The sequence below is a fragment of the Pleurotus ostreatus genome (assembly GCF_014466165.1).
Source record: "Pleurotus ostreatus strain PC9 chromosome Unknown scaffold_1, whole genome shotgun sequence".
Taxonomy (NCBI): Eukaryota; Fungi; Basidiomycota; class Agaricomycetes; order Agaricales; family Pleurotaceae; genus Pleurotus; species Pleurotus ostreatus.
The window spans coordinates 2,079,848-2,097,015 of NW_023503156.1; the positions used below are offsets into that span (position 1 = coordinate 2,079,848).

The 17,168-nt window shown below is 51.3% G+C and overlaps 8 protein-coding genes across 8 annotated transcripts; 3 read left to right on the forward strand and 5 right to left on the reverse strand.

Moving 5' to 3' along the window:
• Positions 1–183: 183 nt before the first annotated feature.
• PC9H_000708 (uncharacterized protein) lies at positions 184–3,496 on the forward strand (the record flags this gene model as incomplete). The annotated part of the gene is made up of 20 exons (XM_036770363.1): positions 184–225; positions 293–544; positions 600–622; positions 675–727; positions 782–1,046; positions 1,097–1,238; positions 1,295–1,449; positions 1,504–1,671; positions 1,722–1,750; positions 1,940–1,976; positions 2,031–2,083; positions 2,131–2,278; positions 2,331–2,437; positions 2,500–2,651; positions 2,701–2,730; positions 2,794–2,977; positions 3,026–3,047; positions 3,103–3,187; positions 3,244–3,404; positions 3,451–3,496. The coding sequence occupies 20 exons, from the start codon at positions 184–186 to the stop codon at positions 3,494–3,496; spliced, it is 2,154 nt and encodes a 717-aa protein (XP_036636208.1).
• A 64-nt stretch (positions 3,497–3,560) lies between these two features.
• PC9H_000709 (uncharacterized protein) lies at positions 3,561–5,459 on the reverse strand (the record flags this gene model as incomplete). The annotated part of the gene is made up of 2 exons (XM_036770364.1): positions 3,561–5,241; positions 5,299–5,459. The coding sequence occupies 2 exons, from the start codon at positions 5,457–5,459 to the stop codon at positions 3,561–3,563; spliced, it is 1,842 nt and encodes a 613-aa protein (XP_036636209.1).
• A 135-nt stretch (positions 5,460–5,594) lies between these two features.
• Positions 5,595–6,568, forward strand: PC9H_000710 (uncharacterized protein; the record flags this gene model as incomplete). The annotated part of the gene is made up of 9 exons (XM_036770365.1): positions 5,595–5,620; positions 5,676–5,688; positions 5,738–5,770; positions 5,833–5,895; positions 5,947–6,024; positions 6,074–6,151; positions 6,218–6,245; positions 6,304–6,374; positions 6,434–6,568. 9 exons carry the CDS (start codon positions 5,595–5,597, stop codon positions 6,566–6,568), a joined length of 525 nt encoding a protein of 174 aa, XP_036636210.1.
• Positions 6,569–6,931: 363 nt separating this feature from the next.
• PC9H_000711 (uncharacterized protein) lies at positions 6,932–11,875 on the forward strand (the record flags this gene model as incomplete). The annotated part of the gene is made up of 8 exons (XM_036770366.1): positions 6,932–6,945; positions 7,004–7,129; positions 7,181–7,934; positions 7,987–9,327; positions 9,385–11,180; positions 11,230–11,376; positions 11,428–11,632; positions 11,687–11,875. The coding sequence occupies 8 exons, from the start codon at positions 6,932–6,934 to the stop codon at positions 11,873–11,875; spliced, it is 4,572 nt and encodes a 1,523-aa protein (XP_036636211.1).
• Positions 11,876–12,013: 138 nt separating this feature from the next.
• On the reverse strand, positions 12,014–12,702 carry PC9H_000712 (uncharacterized protein; the record flags this gene model as incomplete). The annotated part of the gene is made up of 4 exons (XM_036770367.1): positions 12,014–12,184; positions 12,244–12,310; positions 12,376–12,497; positions 12,562–12,702. 4 exons carry the CDS (start codon positions 12,700–12,702, stop codon positions 12,014–12,016), a joined length of 501 nt encoding a protein of 166 aa, XP_036636212.1.
• A 402-nt stretch (positions 12,703–13,104) lies between these two features.
• On the reverse strand, positions 13,105–14,599 carry PC9H_000713 (uncharacterized protein; the record flags this gene model as incomplete). Its single annotated transcript, XM_036770368.1, has 7 exons — positions 13,105–13,289; positions 13,400–13,855; positions 13,915–13,927; positions 13,990–14,136; positions 14,190–14,210; positions 14,275–14,341; positions 14,457–14,599. 7 exons carry the CDS (start codon positions 14,597–14,599, stop codon positions 13,105–13,107), a joined length of 1,032 nt encoding a protein of 343 aa, XP_036636213.1.
• A 194-nt stretch (positions 14,600–14,793) lies between these two features.
• PC9H_000714 (uncharacterized protein) lies at positions 14,794–15,742 on the reverse strand (the record flags this gene model as incomplete). Its single annotated transcript, XM_036770369.1, has 5 exons — positions 14,794–15,018; positions 15,069–15,132; positions 15,193–15,238; positions 15,300–15,513; positions 15,575–15,742. 5 exons carry the CDS (start codon positions 15,740–15,742, stop codon positions 14,794–14,796), a joined length of 717 nt encoding a protein of 238 aa, XP_036636214.1.
• Positions 15,743–16,413: 671 nt separating this feature from the next.
• On the reverse strand, positions 16,414–16,722 carry PC9H_000715 (uncharacterized protein; the record flags this gene model as incomplete). Its single annotated transcript, XM_036770370.1, has 1 exon — positions 16,414–16,722. The coding sequence occupies one exon, from the start codon at positions 16,720–16,722 to the stop codon at positions 16,414–16,416; it is 309 nt and encodes a 102-aa protein (XP_036636215.1).
• Positions 16,723–17,168: the final 446 nt, after the last annotated feature.

Here is a 17,168-nt window from a genome sequence, read left to right on the forward strand (position 1 = left end):
CTTGGAATACAATCATTATCGGGGAATAAACAATTTGCCGATCCGCGATCGTAGGCATCCCTGGTGAAACTGAACCACAACCGAACTTACTCTCAGCACTGTAGAGTCTGAACTCACGATCCCCACTTCAGACTGTAATCCGACCTAGCTAGACATTGCTGGGCGGACTTGCTACACTACGACATGGATAACGCAGGATGGCACGCCCAAAGACGCGCAGCAAGAGTGAGCGCACGATATTCTTACTTGCGCCCATGCCAGAGCTGCGTAGCGCTAACACCAGACTCTGAAGGAACAACATGACGCCTATCTTCGAAGAGAGGATGATGTGCACCCGTTGGATGAGAGATTCATTGGTGGATTCGTTCCGGGACTGCCGCCATCCCCGATGCCTCCGCCTGTGCCAGCCAAGGATTACTTCCCCAGTGTCGTCAGCCCGACACATTCCCAAGGGACTACAATATCTTCGAGCACGTTGGCGACTATGACCGCTGTGGAACGCTCGCAAATACTCAGAGTCGCCAGAATGGAACCACATCTTCAGGTATGAATTTTGCTTGTTCGCTCCGGACGAGACAAATTGATCCGGGCCCTTAAAGTTTATGGTTGGACCACTCCTTAGGTATGGACACCTACGACATTGAACCTCACCCATCGTCTGACTATGAATCAAGGTATGATACGGTTGACCACGAGGGCATATGGCACGGCGCGGCCCTTATAGTTAGTAGGTCAACTTACGTTCTAAGAATATACGCAAATATTAACACTCTCCTCAAAGCCGCCGATTCGGGGTCGGTATACGAACCGCATCCTATGTTGACTTACGAATGGGACCCAGATAAATCCACGCAACCGGTGGAGAATACCCTTAGGAACGGACGTGGTAGATCGTTTGACCTGGGCCCACATCCAGCCGATCCTCACTCTGTCATTCCATCTCTTGGGAGTGCAATGCACCCCAATGGCCATGCTCAGCAAGGCCCTAATGCCGTTTTACATCAAATTCCGGGGCAGGAGATATATGTATATGCTGGCCAGGGCGGGTGAGTAGGCGAGCGCAGTCCTCTATTTCAATGGCTAAAATGACTTCAAGCACATTTACTTTTTGGCGGTTCCTCATTGACATCCCATTGGGACCAAAAGAAATGTCTATCTCATACACAATAAACAATGGTCAAGCTATTCAGTTCTTTGTCCCGGGTCGCAATGAGAATATGAAATGGGCTGCTCATTCCGTAAGTAATGTGTGGTAATTATCTATCGGGTTCCACTCACATCCTTTATTGCCCAGTGCAATGGCTTTTCTGCGGGAGTAAACCCAGATGACTTCCGAGGTCCAGGGTATCAAAGTGGGTACGACCCAGTGTGGGTTGATCTACTCTCCAAACATAATCGGGAGCACTTCCACGTCATGGTTGGAGGAGGTGACCAACTATACTGCGACAGGTTCGTCTGTGCTCTCTGAACGGTCGCATGGTCTCATATCAAGCCATCCCCTAGCTTAACTCGTGAGCCTGAATTGCAAGAATGGGTGTCAGCTCTCAAACCGGAAGCCAAGAAGACGCACCCGCTTACCGATGATATCGCGGAGACTATTGACCATTTCTTCTTCAACCACTATTGTCAATGTTTCCGACGGGGGGCTTTTGCTCGCGCGAATAGCACAATGTATGTTCCACCATTCCCCCTCCTGTTCCCGTATTCACACCAACCACTAGACCAATGATTAATATGGCAGACGATCATGGTAAAGAATTCTATGCGATTACACATTTCAACTCATGGAGCTCATTCTGATACAGATCTAGTAAGTTTCCATTCCTGTCGTACATCCTGAGTATCAATGGTTGTTTAAATTTTTAGATTGATGGATTTGGGAGTTGTGGGTCTTGTAATTTTCGTATTTGGAATCATGTTCTGACTGAATGTGTCTTAGATCCAGAAGACCTCCAAATGGCGCCAGTATTTCGCAGGTAACTAGCAATACGATACCCTTATCCTACCTCACGATGAGAGCATGTTCTCAGGATCGGTTCGAGAGGATACTTCTTCTTTCTCCTCTTTCAGTGCTTCATAAACGGTGAGTCTCGACCGCTAGTTCTGCTGCTGACACTGATGTGGGCTTAGTCGAAATCGATGGTGTGGACGACAGCCCTGGGAAGCACGTCAACCGCTCTATCATTTTCGGGGGTGTTGGTCCTTACATCTCCTTGCCGTCCCATTCGTTCTTGGCGTACCTTGGTCCTCAAACATATATTCTAATGCTAGATTGTCGGTGGGTAGTCCCCATATCAGCTATCCGATATAGGCTCCTACGTTTACTATAGTGCAGAGAGGAAAAAGGATCAAGTATGTAGCGAACTTGAATACCAAAAGGTGTTCGGCCGTTTAAGGCAGCTACCACGGGGGGTTGAGCACTTAATTGTTCAACTAGGTAGGGTCGGGATTTACCACATCAACCGCACCTCTCGTACTCATTTGATCTCTACTCCGCAGGAATTCCAATCGCTTACCCGCGTATGGTATTCCTCGAGAAAGCACTAGGGTCGAAGTTCAATCCCCTCGTTGCATTGGGTAGGAATGGGTCACTTGGTCTCTCAGGATTCGTCAACAAGTTTAATGCCGAAGCTGAGCTATTGGACGACTTGGTAGGATTCTCATGCCAGCGTGGAGTGTCGTTTCTCTGATACCTTTTAGAACGATCATTGGACCGCGGAATCGCACAAGGTATGTGATGCATCGCTCGGACATTGAGGATAAGTCTAGTCTGGTCTGAACCCGTTTGTGTAGAAGGAGAGAAACTGGCTTGTTCAACAACTCCAAGTGTTTGCTCTGGAGAAAAAGATCCGGATAACGTTTGTATCCGGCGATGTCCACTGTGCTAGCGTCGGCGTGTTTAAAACGCTAACAACGAAGAAGGAACGAGCAATACCCCCTCGTGATGATCATCGTTACATGCTGAATGTCATTACGAGTGAGTGACACAGCTATTCGCGTGTTTTGGGGTACTGATGCATCCCAGGCGCCATTGTAAACACCCCTCCGTAAGTCGGACATGATTACAGATGACTGCGGCTATTGATATCACCCTTGTATCAGTCCTAACGCTGTCATATCCATGGTATCTTCCCTTGCCACTAAAGTTCATAGAACATTACACCATATTGAGACTGATGAATCGATGGTTCGCCCGTTTATCGGTTCCATGTTCGTTAATATTAACGACATTGGATCTCATAGATTCCTCTGTTCGATGTCGAACCCCACGATGGCTCAAAACGCTCCCAAAAGTTCATCATGGGCAAGCGGAATTGGTGTGGAGTAAGATGGGATGGACAAACGGGGGATCTCGTGTTCACTCTCTTTATCGAGAAGGAGAAAGGGGGCGGTCAAACGAAAGGGTATGTGTCAATTCCTTTGAAGATCCTATCGCTCATTTCGCAATAGGTATACTGTGCGTTCGCCGCCGCCCCGATGGTCCTCAGCTCAATAACCCCGTTACCGTTATGAGCGCACCATACCATTCGTCTTTATGTACCTCATTCCGACTGTACTACTTACTCCTGTTCTAAGATACCGGATGGCCCATCCGAAGGTTGGGGAGATGGCATGAAACGGTATTGTAAGGCTTCGTCGGCTACTTCGTCCATTACACCGTCCCCGAACTCCGAATTGTAGCCACTTGCTATATCCTGCGCTTCGGCCATTGATGCCACCGTTGGAGCAGGAGATTGTGCCTCTTTATCGAGGTCCTCATACTGGTAAGCAACACCATGTCGAAGAGGGCTGGGTTGGGCAGTCGTTGATGACAATAGGGACCCGAGATTTGGCCCAAACCTATCATCATCCAACGGTGGAGTAGCTGCGGGCTGGGCTAGTTTCTTTTTCTTTCGGGCTTCAGCTTGGGCTCGCTTCTTTTGCCTCTGCTCTCGCTTGTCCGCCTCCTGTTTCTCGACAAGTGCCCGCCGCGCAGCTTCGGCCTTGGCTTCCGCTATGTCGACTTCATCAAGGGCCCATTCTTCTTCCATAAACTCGGCGTAACGTTCGCAAATGGGGCGCCATGTACGCTGTTTACTTTCTACATCCATCTTGCTCTCCGCGTCACCGGTCAGGAGTGCATGCATATTTGGGGGAGGAGGGTAGTCAAAGTCGGGTCCAGGGTTTATACGAACTTTGGCATAATTATAGAGGGAGATGAATGGATAGTAGCCGAGCTGCCCATCGTCGAAAGGGTTTTCCTTATGTTCATGAGCGTTGTCGCGCGTCCGCCTCTTCTCTTTAACTTTACGCGACGAATCTGTCGCTTTAAGTGGTAGATAATCGTAGAGATCCTCGAAGGCAGCTCCCTGAAATTCTCCGTTTACGAAGAAGGCGATCGAAGAGTTGGATAAAGTCGGAAGGGGACGGGTGGTAGCAGCCTCTGGCTGTGTAGCCTTTGGTCGACCTCGCTCGGGGAGATTTTTAACCGTGGCAGATTTCTTGCCGGAGGAGGGGACAGAAGCGGAACTAGTAGACTTCCCGGAGTAGTCCATGAGGGAGGTCATTTCTTTGCACTGAGGGTATTCCAATGCCTCGAAATATGTTTGTCCTCTTAGGTCGATGGCAATTCGTTGTCGCTTGAGATGAGCGGGATCGTTGGGGTCCTTGGGGTTGGCTTTGCGACGAGGCGGCAGTGAGATATACATTCCTACTACATCCCCCGACTTGAAGGGTCTCCCATACGGTCGAGGGCGAGACAGAGTGACTTTCTCACCGCTTTTGTCACGTATTCCATAGCTATAGCCATCGAGACCCACCGGACCGTTCAAAGGTGCTTCGCGCCTCCCCCAACCTAGTCGTACATGGCTTCCCTCGGGCTGATTATTGTCTCCTGAGTGTTCGCCCCCTCCCCTCTCAATCTTCACTTCCATAAACCAACTTCCTTCGCGAATCGGAGCGTTACAGCGCGCACTCCGGAAGCCCTTATCTCCCAGTAGACCCAGCCCGTCCTTCGTGACTCTGACGAATGGACTTCGGTCCTCCCAGCTGACGCGGTAAGATGCCGGCGTAGTTTCAGTTGTATGACATGTTAGTATGCCATTAGAAAGGGTTGCTCCTGCCGGTATGTATCGGAATCCCATTCGATTCATGGGTAGCTGCTCGGTGTTGTAGTACTCTGAACCTTCTGAGATGGCCACGAAAATGGGGTCGCGATACTTGGCTAGCGGGCCAGCTGCTGATAACCGCGTTTCTGGAGGACTACATTTCTCTTGAGTTCAATCTAGCGACGGAAAATAAGACCAAGGGTATATTTACGGAGTTGATTGTGATGCATTACCAAGGTCTGAGGGAGCTGGAGAGGAAGCAGCACCAGGAACGCGCTTCCTTTTCTTTCCTGCAACCTTGGCATTGCTAGCGGTGAGCACTGTGGCTGGAGACTCCTCGCGCGAAGGGTCTGGAGATCCTGCAGCGAACATTTGAAGCAACAAGGCAGGTGGAAATTGAATTTTCGAAAGTAACTCAGCAATCTGTTCGGGTCATGCAACAAGCGCCCATTATCTCCCGCGCGCCAAATCCACCAAGCAGCCGCCCTTCCTACTCCCTACACCGCGATGTCTGCTAGTCCTGCGGTTGTACGGTGAGTCAAAATCTGCCTCTGCTACCCATACACGGTCTCATGTGTATGGATATAGTCGCCTCCAGAAGGTAAGTCTTGATCTACTGCATACGAATCAATCACTTATGTCCATTGTAGGAACTTCGGGATATCACCTTGAATCCTATCGATGTGCGTTAATATTCGTACCCCTTCTCAATTGAAGGGCCTTACGAGAAGCCGCCACCGTCTAGGGGTTGCACGTAGAACCGAATGATGATAACATGTTTCAATGGAAGTGCAGCATCAAGGCAGCAGTGCGTCCTCCTCTCCCCTGAGTTGATTAAGGCCTTAGAGTTATGAAGTAGCCCGATTCGCCATACGCCAAAGGGACGTTCCACTTTACCCTTGAGCTTCCAAAGAACTTCCCCTTTAAAGCCCCAACCGTATGATCGCGTCCCTCGTTATGAACGGGCACTTACGTTCGTTAACCAGGTAACGTTTACGACGAAGATTTATCACCCCGGAATCAACGACGAAGGTGCGATCTGTGTGCCAATCTTACGAGACGAAGTAAGCCCCGGACATTGCCACCACGATATGCTAGTTGCTGATTGAGATCCGCCGCTTCTATCGCAGTGGAAGCCTTCAGTGTCGCTATCTACGGGTATGTACCCGAGATTGCGTTTACATGGCAGCTTATTTTAGAGACTATATCTATTCAGTGCTCATAATCATCCAAGAAAAGCTCAACAACCCCAGCCCAGACGATCCATTTGAGCCGGATATAGCCGCCGTATGAATTCCCCTTGAGCCTCTTCCTTGTGCTTTCAAATGTCCTCATGATGGCCGCAGGTTCTCAAGAACGACAAGGCAAAGTTCCTAGCGACGGCTAAAGAGCATACCAAGAAGTGGGACAGATTCGCCGCTCTGATAGCACATATACTCACGCTGCATTTCTCAGGTATGCCATGTGAGAATGGCCGTTGAGTAACGTAGAGGAAGCAGTGTACCTATGAATGTCTCCAGTTATAATATCTGTGTTTGCTCTTGTTGAAGTCCATCTCCATGAAGGTTTGAAATCCAGATCAAGAGAAATTGTCGCGCCTCTGAGACAAGTCCCATCGTCCACAACCGGCGGTGCTCGTCACGCTTCCCTTCGTTCCTTCTCACTTCCACCAATGATATCTTCTCTTTCGTCGTAACCACCCTCCTCACGGACTTGCAACTTCTTTCCAAATTCTCATCAGACCTCCAACTCGTGTATACCACGTTGCGCATTTCCTTTCTCGTCCCCGTCCAACAATTACTATCTCTTCAACGTGTTGAAAACGAGGGAAATATAAGTACACTATGAATCGGTTTCGGTAAGTTCTGCCATTACGTTCGCCCTGAAAAGATTCTTCTATTGGCTCTTGTTTCTAGCAAAAAGTCCGACGCGAAACGTAGCCAGGTCCCTCTTACTGCGCGCACCAATTCACCTCCAGTACGAGAGATACTTCCAGAACTCCCCCCAGCCAGCGACTTTCGTACATCACTCATCCTTCCGGAGTAAGTAGTCGAGTCGTGTTCTGCCAGAGTATCGCGCTTATTCTTGTCTAGTCTCTCTCGTCGCTTTACTCTCCTACGGACATCAACTGGCGATCCCATAACCTTAGACGACTTGAGAAGTCGTTTTGCCGAACAGCGGGCCAAAGGAGCCTCCAACCACATCTCGGAGGAGGAGGAAGACATGATACTTGAGACTTTGGGTCGTATGCGGGGGAAGGCTCTCAATGGGAGAAATACACCAGACAATAGCCCAAGACAGACAGAATACTCCACAGGCGCGGGACGGTATTCAGTGCGATCCAACGACACCGAAGTGACAGAATCGTCATCAGTTGTTGGTTCCATCCAATCCTCACCCAGTGGGCGTTCCAACCGATATAGCAACAATTTATTCGGCTCTGGGCGCCTTCGCGATTACTCGTATGCCAGGAACGCGACGACGCAAAGCAAGACAGGGAGCACACGAAGTGCTCTCTCATTTACCCCCACCGAATCCTCTGCGAGTGTGAAGAACGTCGAGGATACACGCCCTGTCACGCCCGAGCAATCTGGTTCTGATTCCCTGCCTTCGTCTCCATCCGAGAATCTTCATTCTTCTCAAGAAACAGCTCATGCCGGCACCCCTCCAAGTTCTGACCACTCCATAAAGCCAGTGAACCCTTCTGCGCTCAGACGTGCCTCGCTGGCACTGGAGAAAGTGATCAAAGAGATTGAAGAGGAAGGTGAAGATGAGATCGTCATGCCTAGGTCAACACCTACAACTCGGTATAATGGAGCAATTGAAGCCGACCGTCCATTGGAAGTGGTATGTTTCCTCCGTTTCATTACAAGTCATACCTCTTCATTACAACCGACAGAGACAATCCATTTCCGAGACATCGACTGTGGGTGAGGTTGAGGCAGTCGTGGCCATATCCTCTGACACTCGCCCTGAATTGGATAGCCATAGAGTCTCGCCGGTGCCATTCCGTATCGCTCCTGGATACATACCCGGCATGCCGAGACCTATGACACCACGGGACAATATGGAGTTCGACGACCGTTCGCACTCAACCACCCCTCGCGCCACTTCCCCAGCTTACGCCGCCTCTATTGAAACAAATTCACCGACAACCTCCAAGATATCTAGTCTCAGCAGGTTTGGACGAAACTCCCCTTCATCCCCTTCTCCAAGGCCAACTTCACCTCTCACAAACGCTCCATTTTTGTCAAGATCAACGAATGGAAGACATACCCCGGAAAGCGGTTCTCGTTCAATAGACCCCGCCACGGAGTTTGACAGTCCACTCAATTCCTCCATTCTTGGCCGCCGAAGACCAGCATCCCCACTCTCTGGCCCAGCGTATCAGCCGCTCGCCGTTTCCTCACGCCCTTCAACGCCTTCTAACATAACCTGGACCCCGCCATCTCAATCCCAGCAGCCCAAAGGACACGGTCGCAATGGAAGCTGGATGAGTGATGGAACGTTCAGCAGCTCCGAGATGCACTACACAGATGATGTGTCAAAGTCGACGACACGATCTTTGCGATCGCCTGCGCTACCCGAGTCGCCCATGATCGAAGCAGTCTCTACGACGAATTCTCACTCCGCGAATGGATCAGATTTTAGACCATTTTCGCCAATAACAGGCATCAATTTAGGTCCCCCGCATATTGCTCGCTCGCCTACCCCCACACAGAACGTAACCCGATCACCAACGTCTCCTACCTTCCCAAGCTTTGACTCTCCTTCACGGACTGGTAGTAGACGTAATTCGAGGCAAAACGCCCCATCTTCGCCTACTGCTTTGGCTACCTTCCCTTCCCTCGCGTTCTCTCCCATTGCCAACTCCTCTCGATCATCACTGGAGTCAACGGGATCAAGCTATCATTCTTCCGATGTCGACCACCTGAAGGAACGTGGGCTAAGCCTATTCAATGATCTCGATCCAAATCAACCCGCTTGGCATGAATTCCCTCCCGAATCCAGTTCTACAACCCCCGGTGCATCTCCTGACGATGATTGGGACATGGAGGACATCATCGCGCGTTATGCTGGTCTTCATAGATCTGATTTCATGGCGATTCAAGAGAAGTTGGTGAGTGCCGCTGTTGCGAAGAACACCCCTCCAGATGTCCGCGAACGTGTTCCATCTCTTCGTCGGAGACGACCTAGTACGTCTCAGTCCAATTACTCGCTCAATGGGCGTATCGAACGAGTATGTACATCGTGGTTATCGTTGAGGCTTGTATATTGATTCTGGACTCTTTCGTAGATTGCCAGCCCTCCTCCCCAGACTCAACCACCATCTTCTCCTCCTACCGCGTCGAATACCGACCAAGTGGCGAAAGTCAATGCGCTGCTCAACTCGGTGGTTGATAGTATCCAGTCTACTTCACCTCCTTCTACGACGGCTACTCTCGTAGAAAGGACATCGTCGAATCAGTCGGACAGAGATATTTCACCGACAACGCGCAGAAACAGAGATCTCGCCCAGGTCTTATTTGGAGATGAAGCCGAGTCGAAGGAAAGCCCTGCTTCTCCCCCACCCGAGTCTACACCTGTCGTACCCAGCGTCGCCCCTTTACAGCCACTCGAGAGTGCGCCCTCGCCACCTCAAGAGGTTACATCCCCCAAGCCAGTTCCTACTTCCCCGCTGTTGTCCCCATTGCAGCAATATCGCAATGCTTCTACGCCGAGACTTCCCCAAAGTCCAGAAGAAGTTGCTGAGTTGCACAGGGCCGTCCAGATACAGGCGGAAGCCGCTACCAGGGCGCTCAGGATGCCTCCTCCACCTTCGAATCATAATGAGAGCACTGCAATACTTTCCAGCAACTCGATCTCGCGGAAGCGTATTAACCCTGGCCTGATTGGAAGCCCGACATTAGTGTCTTCTACTGCGAGCGTCGATACAATTCCCCTGCGTCCACCCTCATCTGGGTCCGGTAATTATGGCGGTCCCTCCAAAATCAGCCAAAGATTCAGGAAATTCAGAGGAACCCTCAAGGCGAAACCTCACGCCCCTGCTGGTGGCGAGATAACGCCATATCCTATGGATGTCAACGAGGTGTCTCCGACAGGCCAAGCCGCCGTATATGATCCTTCACGACTTAATCCACCTGGAAAGACCACACCCTCTAGTGCCACCGACTTTGGTCGAGCAAAGGTGACTGTCCCCAGTCCTCCTGCTTCCGCTGGTCCTGGTATCAAGGGCTTTATGGCACGCTTCCGGAGTAAAAAGGCACTCGAATCCCACCAGCAAGAGCCCGAGAAACGACCCGCTTCCCACTCGCCAGCTTCCTCGCATTTGCCTACATCACCGTTGTCCTATCGGCGACCTGCTACCGCTGATGCAGCCGGCTCGTACTCGTCTATGTCTCAGCTAGCTGCAGTCAATCCTCACCAGGAGCTTAGCTTTGTTCCAGAGAAAGAACCCGCGCCCGGTGCTGAGTCGGAGGCGATTGATCAACTCTTCAAGGCCGCCGAAGCTCTGTCTGTCGATAGACAAGCCCTCACCGCGTTGCTGCGTAGTGCGTCCTCCTCATCGAAAACGACTTTGACCAGGAACCCTTCCATGGCCCGCGCGCCACAACCCGATATACCTGAAGAGCAATCCTCTTCACCTCCACAGATTGTCACTAGTAGCCGCCCAAGTATCGACGGTTCAAGGCCAAGTGAAGATAATTCGGTCAAGAAAGGGTCTATTCGGCGTCACGTCGACGCGCTGCGCCCTCCACGCGAGTCGTTGGATGCCCCATCTAGCTCCATTGTCAGACGGACAATAATCCTTGCTTCGGACACGCGGTCTTCGACATTTGACTTGAATACCTTATTGAGGAAGTCCTCTAACAGGAGAAAGAGAGCTAGTGCTCAATCATTCTCTAATCGGTCCGTTCATGACCGTGTGCCTACTCCCCCTCCACCTCGGTCGAACGCTTCACGCCGATTTTCTCAGGACCCATCTCCGCCAGTCCCACACCTCCCCGGATCTTCCTCACCAGGCGACTACCTTGCAGTTCCAGCCCTTTCCAATGGCACCGAAAAACCTAATTCTGCCGCTTACGATTCACTGTACGTAGCCAAACCTGGGTTTTTGTTCGCAATTGACCACCTCGTGTAGCTACGATATGTATGCAGGTGATAGGGCTCAAAGTTCCGCCGGTGGGGAATACGATACCGCACAGTTGCCGCGCCACGAGACACCAGTTAATCCTGAAGCTGGCACGGCTTTAGAGGTGATTGAACTTGCCAACGGCGAAACTATCTGGTAAGGCCGCATCCTTTTCGTACAGTGACGCAAGACTGACCTTCTATCCAGGTCTATAGTGAACGGGCTTCGTGATGATGATGTCGAATCAGTCTACGCTCACCGAGCTAGTTTTGCATCAGAATACTCATCTCGCGAAAACGGTGATGGTGTCCAAGTGTTCTTTAAGGAACACAATCGAACAGGTTCCAAAGGCAGTGCATCTTCTTTTCTTTCTCGTAAGAAGTCGCAAGCTAAGCATCGACCGGAGACTAAGGTTAGCCAAGAACCCTCTTGCGTAACCACCGCCCCTCTTATTTGCTATCACCAGGTGTTCTACAGCTCCCCGGCCCAAATCGGCCGTCTTATCGAGGATCTTTCTCAGACAATGGACTCTGGGTCTTTCAATATACTACCTACCAAACCCGCAGTAGGTCACTCGACGACCTCCTCAGTATCGGATGCGAACTGGACAGTGGAAGAACGCTTGGAACACATGTTGGGCTCCATGGCAAAATAGAATCCTCTCCTTCCCTTTCTCTGCGTGGATTACATTCTTTTATTTGTGGTGGACTCGTTGAATCTATTATCGTTGTTATCTTTGCTGATCGTAAAGTATCCATTCCCTGTCGTTATCATAATACCCAGCATATATATTTTACATCCCATGAATGTCTATCCATCTGTTGAGCGACAAAGCGAGCAGTGATTCGAGAAGTAGGAGGTCGTGGCTGAAGGTATATTGTAGGATGCCATGTGCTGGTCCTACTGGCGTAGCCTGAGGCTGGAGAGTATATATGGCTATGTGGCGGTTACCAGGGGCGTATAGCTATCCGGGTGCAATTCGTTAGATCGCGGTTATAAGTTATGTATGACATGCAGGCGTACATGGTATGAACTCTGACTAGGTCTCCATTCATATCTTTGACCGTCTGCAGAGGTGAAGCACCGACCACTGTCAAGGGTCATGAACTGATGTTATCAAAATACAGGAGGCGCGGAGGGGGAATGGGTATTCACGTATTACTGGAGGCGACGAGCTGTGACATGGGGAGATACCGGCGGCCAATGGACGCCCGTCCTAGGTGATTGCCAGGGGCCCACTCAAAGGAAGCGACATGTTCCCTGTCATTCCGAAATACCTGGGCGAATGCTGGTTGAATGTGATACAGCCTCGTGTGGCGTTGACGGATGAGAAACTCGTACCGTGGTCTTGACCGAGGACATCCCACCCAGCTCGGGCGTCTCAAAACATATGAGGACGGGCTTGGTGTCCTCCCCTATGATGACCCAGTGCCGAGGGTCGTCTCTGCCGGTGAAGAAGAGATTGAACGTCGAGGGAGCCATGGTTTTCTGAGATCCTCATTGGAATGACAAAGTTCTCTACTTATAATAGATAGCAGTGGACTTTATCGACCCCTGGCTCGCGTGATTGCAGCGCAGCTGGGAATTTCCCATCGATGGTGGCGCCGGAAAAAAGTGGGCAATGAAGTGCTTGCTTGGAGGGAACGGACTCTCATATTCGCAGATGTGAATAGCTTGCCATGGTTTCTAGGCGCTGCGCTGAGTGTGTATGTTGCCCACATTTCGTCCTGTCAAACCACTAAAAGGCTAAACCAACATGGCTTACGACCGAATCTTGCCCCAATATAGTCTCCGCTGTTCCCACAAAACATTTCTCCAAAAAATGTGTGCTATTCCGTCCCCCTTGAGGGCATCTAGTAGAACACTCGCGGTGCGGTAGAAGAATCAAGCGTTCACCTTCCAGAGCGGCCGTTTGCGCATCTTCCTGGCCACATGTACGGCACTCCCATTCGTATTCCCCCCTCCGAACGCAAGGACCACCGTTTCCTCAGCTCCCTGGCCTCGTGCAACGCCATGTTTTCTCAATTCCACAGCCTCTTTGGCAAATTCGTACCGAGCACGGTCGGAACCTAAGGCACAACACAATAAGACCGGCGTCAGTTTAATTATCGCGTCACGCAGCTGACCAGGCAGGCACTCCCAAGAGGAGTCCGTGCAAAGCCGTGCAAGGGGCACTCACCTATCTGGAACGTGGGCGACTCGACTGCAGCCTTGAATATCTCAAACGGCACGCGCGAGAAAATCTGCAGGAGCACTTCACGACCGCTTGGGCCTTGGGGCTGTTGGGTTTGAGATTGGGGTGGGGACGTGGACGTGCCGCGCGCATCAAGGACCTCAGGAAGGGTGACTACCAAGAAGTGGAAGACGTCTTCGCGTAGCCTATCCGCATATGCGCCGAAGATAGTGGTCGGCAGGGGCTCCGGAGTTGTTGAGCCATCCGACGGCGGTGGGAGGCTGCCGATAAACTCTATCCAGTGCACAATATTCTCGACGGAGAGCGACTGTCGGCAGGTCTCATACGCGTACTGACATAATTCCTCCATGCCGCCAAGCAGGCAGCCTGCGGCAAGGACAGCACGCGCATTATCAGGCCGGATGTTATTCAGAGAGATTGGCGAGTAGAGATACCCAAGTGCTGTGAGTTGGTGCAATTATTAAGGGCCAGAAAGATCCAGAAGCCGCCCAAGTGCTTACCAATGGCAAAACCCTGGAGATGATAATCGCGGGTTTTAGCAACGAGCTGTAAGCGGAGATAGGGAAGAGTCGCACCTCTTGAGTTATTTCAGGTTCTTGCTCAACCTGCACGTATATGGTCCGCACCCCCCCAGTCTGGGGCGATGTCGACATCAAATGGACAAGGTACGGTGATCGTGACAAGATGATAGCATGCAGGCGATATACACTGTGATATACATGCTGGCGTGGAAGAGTTGAGTGCTCGTGTCCCCCGTTATGAATGGAATACTCACAAGGTGTGTATCAGCGTAATTCTGTTTTCCATATCGTGTTATCCAGTCAGTCTGGCCCATTCATTTGGTGAGAGACGAGACTTACACCTGTCTGGAATCCAGACTGATAGATGTGGTTGACGATTCCCTCGAACTGGTTCTGATAGACAGGTCTGCACGTTTACGAGAAAGCAGAGAAACGCGCGCCGACCAAGGTGAGCGTCAAAAACCACAAAGACATATATTTAGCAACTACGCCACGGTAGGCAGTGCAGCGAAAAAGCGCACCTGGAGTCTCCGTTCAAAGGATAGGCCGACGACGACGCGGGGGACCCATTGATGCTGGGGTAGGTCGCGCTATGTGAGGTTGCGCCGTTCGTAGTTACGCCGTTGCCATTCAGGGTGCCGAAGGTGGAGGGAGATGTGGACATGGCGCTTTTTGGGATGGATTAGGACAACACGAGAACAAAGTACAAAAGGAAAGCTGAGATTTTGAAGGAGAAGGACACGCGAGACGACGAGCAGCGAGTCGGTGTTGGTGTGGAACAAGAAACGTACAGAGTCACATGTGTTACGCGTTACGACGGACTCGAATGCTCATTTAGCGCCGGTAGCAAGACAGTGTCTACTGTACAACCGAAATCCAATGCACCATTTCCTGCAGTGTAAGAACTCGCCCGTACATTGTTCCTAAGCCCTGTGCATCCATAGCGACGAAAGATTGCATGAGATTGTTAGTGACACCCGCTTCAGCAGCCTTCTTCCCAACCAGACACGGATAGTCTGGCGGAGGCTTCGAATATTCTGGCCGTTGGCCTTTGATTTGCAATTGTGACGATGAGGGCGATAGCTGGTGTTCGGTCAATTGAATGGGGATGAGGAGCACTCGAGATAGTTCACCATATGTGATCGATCGCTTGCAAAGTAATCGATGTAATCCTGGCCAGGTACGACTCTGAACATACTACAGCCAAAAGGTGCCCATAAATCGCCGCATATTCTGATTGGATTTCAAGCATTCTACCTTTGGAATCGTGCAGGGCACGGACAGAATGATTGGGTGATATATTCTTCAAGAAGATTCGAGGTGAGTCGCACGCCTACATTCTATGACCATCCGGAAAGACTTACTCTCCGCAGGACACGGTAAGCCCAGGCGTGTATCAAAGTCGTACACCCAACAGCGACATATTGCGCCCGCGGTATCACCCTGATCATCAGCACCCTCGGATTGCTGTACCTCCGACGAAGGTGCCGTGCGCAGACGCAGAGCCATCACGACATGGTAATCCCATACGACTGGGTATAGATCCTGCTGTGCGAGCTTCTGGTTCCATAGAGCTACCTGGACAGAGGACATTACTCGGGAGATCACACATAAGACATCGATGGTGCGAGCGACATACGGACTTGTCAACATTCGATATGATGATTGCAAAAATATCGCAGGACGCAGAGATTTGGTGTGATAGAAGAAATCGCTGGATTAGGAGATAAACGTTCTCTTCGCACCAGAAGGCCGTGGACTTGAATTCTGCAGGCAACGGAGGAGGACACGCACAGCAACCAGCCATGACGTCACTTCCCTCTCAGCCCCGGAACCGGTCGAACCGCGGCCCCTTTTCATGCGCGTTCCGCCACGGTGCGCCGTCTCCAGCCCGAGCATTATCCTGTCGTCCAGTCCTGCTTTCTTCACCAAAATTCGATGACATTCCACCGCTCGCAATCAACTCGCAATCAATTCGCTTCATGCATCAGACGGATTCTTTTGCCTCCGGTCTTTCTCTGCTTCTCCAGCCGCGTTTGTCCACATTCCGTCAGTTTCCAACCACGAACCCTGCATCCAGTATCCATCATTCTCTGCAATTCGTATACAGCGACGACGGCCGTGTGCACGCGTCCGGGTCCCGTCTCCTCATCCCATGACGCGAATGGAGCAGTGTATCCAACGCGACGTGCTTCCGCATTGCGTTTTGGGACGATCTGCACCTCACATGTTACCTCTTTCAAAGACTCGAGTCACCCGTATTCAGAACGGAAAAAAATGTTGTACATTGCACCACAAATACGATAGTTTATGGACAGTTCATTAATGGTAACTGGTTTGGAGGTATACGGTGTTCAGATGACAAGCAGTCGAGCCAGAGGTCCTGTTTCGTCTCAGCCACAAGACAATACCGCTCAGGATACAGGTACTCACATGGGGTATGGTAATGCGTAACGGTCGTAATCATTGTGGGGTCCCTCAGTATCGGAGCCCCTTCTTCTTCAACACCAGGTCTGGTGACGACGTCTCCTGCCTGAATGGCACAAAGACAGGCTGAGGGGGCGACGAAGCGAATGGTCGCGGTTGTGGTGATTGGAGGGTGGGTGACGAGCCCTGTGATGATGATGGGGAGGACGACGCCGACGATGTCTGCGACGTGGACGCGCGGGGTCGCTGGGGGATCGCGTAGCGCGACGGTGCAGGCGGCTGGGGGATGACACCAGAAATATTGGTGAACGGGTGCGTGGCGAAGGGGTCGAACGAGTCGAGCAGCGAGGATTGTGCCATTATTTCGGACGAGTTCGAGTTGCGAGTTGGTAGAAAGGGCTAAAGTTCGCGTGAGGGGTTTTTGGACTTGGTACAACGGATGAAAGAGGTGGTCGGTTTATATAGTGGTCGTATGGGTCGTGAAAACGCAAAGCGGGGAAATTGTCCGACAAGGCTCCGTCATGAGGTCGCCCATTTCATTGGTCGAGCGGGTATAGCCCTGATTCACATGCCACCCCCTCACAGATCGCAGGCCGGCCTGTATAAGATCCGGTCAAAGTTATTTGCAGCGACGCAGTGGCATTCAAGCACGTGCCGGCTACTCAGTAACGCAAACGTCCTATCTGGTCGTGCACGCACACCTACGTAACGCACAAACTTTGCCTTTAGCTTCGCAGGCTCGACGAGAACGGCAGAAGCGAAATGTGGCTGAGATAGCTATTCTTGCCGGCGCCCTTGGGCCTTGG